At 39.1% G+C, this 5,396-nt stretch overlaps 1 protein-coding gene across 1 annotated transcript; it reads left to right on the top strand.

Annotated features, from left to right (window-relative positions):
• The first annotated feature begins 1,917 nt into the window (after positions 1-1,917).
• Positions 1,918-2,850, top strand: LOC139382901 (olfactory receptor 11A1-like). The gene has a single exon (XM_071127162.1). It carries the CDS (start codon positions 1,918-1,920, stop codon positions 2,848-2,850), a length of 933 nt encoding a protein of 310 aa, XP_070983263.1.
• Positions 2,851-5,396: the final 2,546 nt, after the last annotated feature.

Below are 5,396 nucleotides of genomic sequence, written 5' to 3' on the forward strand. Positions count from 1 at the left end.
ATCAGGGGGTGCCACAGGGTTCAATTCTCGGGCCGACTCTTTTCTCTGTATATATCAATGATGTTGCTCTTGCTGCGGGCGATTCCCTGATCCACCTCTACGCAGATGACACCATTCTATATACTTCCGGCCCGTCCTTGGACACTGTGCTATCTAACCTCCAAACGAGCTTCAATGCCATACAACACTCCTTCCGTGGCCTCCAACTGCTCTTAAACGCTAGTAAAACCAAATGCATGCTTTTCAACCGTTCGCTGCCTGCACCCGCACGCCTGACTAGCATCACCACCCTGGATGGTTCCGACCTTGAATATGTGCACATCTATAAGTACCTAGGTGTCTGGCTAGACTGTAAACTCTCCTTCCAGACTCATATCAAACATCTCCAATCGAAAATCAAATCTATAGTCGGCTTTCTATTCCGCAACAAAGCCATCTTTCACTCACGCCGCCAAACTTACCCTAGTAAAACTGACTATCCTACCGATCCTCGACTTCTGCGATGTCATCTACAAAATTGCTTCCAACACTCTACTCAGCAAACTGGATGCAGTTTATCACAGTGCCATCCGTTTTGTCACTAAAGCACCTTATACCACCCACCACTGCGACCTGTATGCTCTAGTCGGCTGGCCCTCGATACATATTCGTCGCCAGACCCACTGGCTCCAGGTCATCTACAAGTCCATGCTAGGTAAAGCTCCGCCTTATCTCAGTTCACTGGTCACGATGGCAACACCCACCCGTAGCATGCGCTCCAGCAGGTGTATCTCACTGATCATCCCTGAAGCCAACACCCATTTGGCCGCCTTTCGTTCCAGTTCTCTGCTGCCTGTGACTGGAACGAATTGCAAAAATCGCTGAAGCTGGAGACTTTTATCTCCCTCACCAACTTCAAACATCTGCTATTTGAGCAGCTAACCGATCGCTGCAGCTGTACATAGTCTATCGGTAAATAACCCACCCATTTTTACCTACCTCATACTGTTTTTATTTATTTACTTTTCTGCTCTTTTGCACACCAATATATCTACCTGTACATGACCATCTGATCATTTATCACTCCAGTGTTAATCTGTAAAATTGTAATTATTCGCCTACCTCCTCATGCCTTTTGCACACAATGTATATAGACTCTCTTTTTTTTCTACTGTGTTATTGACTTGTTTATTGTTTACTCCATGTGTAACTCTGTGTTGTTGTCTGTTCACACTGCTATGCTTTATCTTGGCCAGGTCACAGTTGCAAATGAGAACTTGTTCTCAACTAGCCTACCTGGTTAAATAAAGGTGAAATAAAAAAAAATAAAAAAATAAATATTTTTGTCACATATTAGCGTTATTTAAACGATAAGAATGAGCGTTTTGAGTGGATTTTTCATTTAAAAAAGGCATTTGAACACCCTGGAGGCCATGTGATACAAAATGGTATCCGTTTTTCCTCTATATGGTTTCCTTGACTCTGAAAATATCTAATTATCCCCAGGTATTGGTAATCCTTTGCATATTACACCATGGCAGGCTTCTTTTTTTTTTTATCTCACAAGTATAATAAGCAAGTGAGGAGCTGAGTTTAAGGAGGTCATCATGGATTAGAAATGAGCCGTCTTTATTTTGTATTTAGAATACATGTAATCAATGTATTATTTTGGAATTTAATTGTAAAGTTACATGAGTGCAGGATAAAAATAATAATATTGCTTGAATTTTGTTATCAGGAGAATGAAAAGCTGTCTATATTGGTGAGTATACTTTATATGTGGGGAAATCTATTACTGAATCAACAAGTTAAGGAAGTATCAATTTAGGTTGTCTCTTCTTTGTGATTTTATCAATTTAATTATATGAAAGCTATAGTAGGAGGATTTGCTCCTCTTCTTCAAACATTGACAGCACATATTTAACAACTCCCAGGACCATGGAAAACTCTACTCACTTTAAGGTCTTTAGGCTTGCTGCATACGGTGATATCGGACAAATGAAGTATTTCTACTTTGCTGTAGTAACTGTTTTATATTTTGTCATCATTCTTGCCAATGCTTTACTTATTGGAGTTATCTGCATTGAAAGAAGCCTTCATGAACCCATGTATCTGTTTCTATGTGCTTTGTTTGTTAATCAGTTGTATGGGAGCACTGGTTTGTTTCCTGCTCTCATGTTTTACTTGCTGTCTGACACACATGATATTTCCCTTCTTTATTGTTATCTCCAGATTTATGTGTTGTACACATGTGCTCTAACAGAATTTAGTAATTTAGCAGTTATGTCCTATGACAGGTACATCTCCATTTGTTATCCTCTGCAGTATAATAATATTATGACACCTAAAACCATTTGTGGCTTAATTCTGCTGTCCTGCTTGTCTTCTTTTTTCCTAATCGCCATCATTATCTCCCTGAGTTTGCGACTGCAATTTTGTGGTAACGTTCTAGACAGACTGTATTGTGACAACTACTCAGTAGTCAAGCTTGCCTGTTCAAATACTATGCTGAATAACATATTGGGTCTTGTTGTCACTGTGCTTTATATTTCTTGTACTATATTTCCTACCATATACTCATATGTAAGAATTCTACAGGTATGTTTAAAGTCTTCTAAAGAGACGAAACAGAAAGCATTTAACACCTGTACACCACATATAGCCTCTTTGCTTAATTTCTTCTTTGGCTGGTTATTTGTGATTCTACAAGGCAGATATGAAACTGCAGATCTTTCACCTATACTTCGCACTATTTTATTTGTTTATTTTCTGATATGTCCACCACTTTTCAATCCTTTAATGTATGGTGTTAGGATGGTTAAAATCAGGCATGCTTTTAACAAGGTACTAGGCCTTAACCCTGAAACATAACCTGATAGTTCCTTTGTGTAATTTAGAATGATGTGTTTTCTTACTTCTAGTTGCTATAATTGACTGTAAAAATCGCATCAAGTTTATCATGTATTGTAACTGAGAATGCTTTGTGTCATATTAGCTAGTTAGTTGCATAATTACAGAGCATCAAGGAGAGCTGCCCTCCCTACCTTCAGACTATGCTCAAACAGATGCTGAGTGGGATCTTTGGGAAGACCCTACACCCCAAACCATTCTGCCAGATCTGGACGCTTGGCCCTCCCACTCAGGGCAGCTATGTAACTGCCCATCTTCCTAAAACATTTGTCTTTTTTTTTTTTTTTTGTTGCAGTTTTCAAGTTAATTTCCTGCAGTTCTACACATTTCACCATGAGGCAGAAATAAAGGGAATCTCTCACAAAGGTTGTATATTGCAGGTTTTTTCTGCAATGTATATGTAATAAGTGCTTACTTATTCTGGCAGTGATGATGGCTTATGACCGGCATGTCTCCATTTGTAAGCCATTTTTATTTTATTCCCATAACCATTTTCTCTCACTTAGCAATTGTTAAACTCTCCTGTGTTGAAAGTGCACTGAGCAACCTGTATGGTATATGTATCATAGCAAGTCTAGTGGTTTCACCTTTTGTGTTAGTTGTGCTTTCATATGTCAAAATATTACTTATTTGCTTGAAAGCCTCAAAGGAGTCACGAACGTAGGCTTTTAATACATGTGCTACCCACTTGATCACTTTCATCAACTTCTCTACAGCCATCCTTTTTTCTGTTGTTTACAGTAACCAGAAATATCTGTACAGTTTATTCTGTTCCATAGCCATGGGGGAAAGATATTCTATGCCCACACTACAGAAGGCTATATTGGTCCGCTAATGCAGGACTAGTAAAGTTCTAGTGTGCTACTTCTGTGAGAAAAAAAGTTATCCAAAAACATTCATATTTGTTATTAATTCAGATTTTTCAGGGGGTGCTGCATCACCCTCAGCACCCCTACTTCCTGTGGCTATGTTCTGTTCCCACCACTGTTGCACCCTATCATATAGGGATTAGGTCCAAGGAGATCAGAAATCTGAACCTGAAGCAGCAGGGCCAGGGTTACTGGTTTGAATCCCAGGACTGACAAGAATATTTGTCAAGATGTGAGCTGCCAGAACTGTATGCTTATACTGTAATTTATTTTTATTTTTTATCATCAACATAATTGTTTGTATTGCATTTTATTTCTGTAAATGTATTTTACTGTCATAGTACTGTAAAGCATAGTAGTAAAGTCAAGTCAGGGATGCTGCTGTGGCTCTGACCCTACGTTCTTCTAGAATGTCAGTGGATATGTACTGTACGTGTGTTTCAGGGGGGTTGGGGAAAGGCCAAAATGATGTAAGGTTCCAATAAGTTCTGTTTCCACAAATGGGCAGTAAAGTATTCCCCTAGTAGTGAAAGATCTATAGACTTAGATCAACATCACAACAGTGTGTCTGTCCCATTATGGCATCTGTGAGAGTACTGGAAGCAGCATTGAGGCAATCTCCATTTTAAAGTAGTCAATTTTCTTCTACTACTTCTAGGAGTTTTCAAACAAACTGGAAGGGTGCATACTGCCACCTGGACAGTGTTTTTTTTAAAACAGGTATAAAGCCAAGGTTGGCTAAAGTTTGCTCATAAGTATAATTCATTGGCTTATTCCCCAGTTACTACTTCAAAATGGTCAAAGTCCTCAATGCCGCAGCCCATGCTAAAACTGGCTATTGGACCGGTCACTGAGCTAAAGATGGATCAGCCCATCCAGCATTTGCCCTAACTACCTGGCCCGTCTGTTTCTGCTTAATTCTTAAATATATGTTCACACTGTCATTTAATCACTGTCATTTAATCTGTACACAATTCCTGGAAGCTGAAAATGTCCCAGTTCTTCCATGGCCTGCATACTCACCAGACATGTTGAGCATGTTTGGGATGCTCTGGATTGATGTGTACGACAGCGTGTTCCAGTTCCCGACAATATCCAGCAACTTCGCACAGCCATTGAAGAGGAGTGGGACAACATTCCACAGCCCACAATGAATTAAAGTAATTCCAAAAACTAGGCTACTATGCACAGAAGATTGGAGAAGATTGCTGCTGAACTGATCAGGACGAATAAAGACAATGGCCATGGTGTTTAGAGATTTTAGCATGTGTGAATATACATCTTTCCAAAACTCATTACATGGACTGGTGTAGTTCACAGAATTTCCAACCTTATGAGATCTGTTTTTATCATGACTTGTCAATACTCGGCTTTAATTTGTAATGATTAAAGATAATTGGATAGCTATTTCGCAACAGGTCTTGCTATCAAAATCCTCCTCTCTCCCTCTCGCTCTCGCTCAAACGCTAAAGAATAAATTGTATTAGTAAATGTCCTACTGCTACTGTAGACCTAGGTCCAATCACTGCAAAAATACATATAATTTACTAATCATACATATCAATAACCGTTCTTTTATATAGCTTAATAACAAGATAGATATTGGTCTCCACTACGACATACAGGTGTCAAGTGTAT

Source organism: Oncorhynchus clarkii, chromosome 24, assembly GCF_045791955.1.
Source record: "Oncorhynchus clarkii lewisi isolate Uvic-CL-2024 chromosome 24, UVic_Ocla_1.0, whole genome shotgun sequence".
Lineage (NCBI taxonomy): Eukaryota > Metazoa > Chordata > Actinopteri > Salmoniformes > Salmonidae > Oncorhynchus > Oncorhynchus clarkii.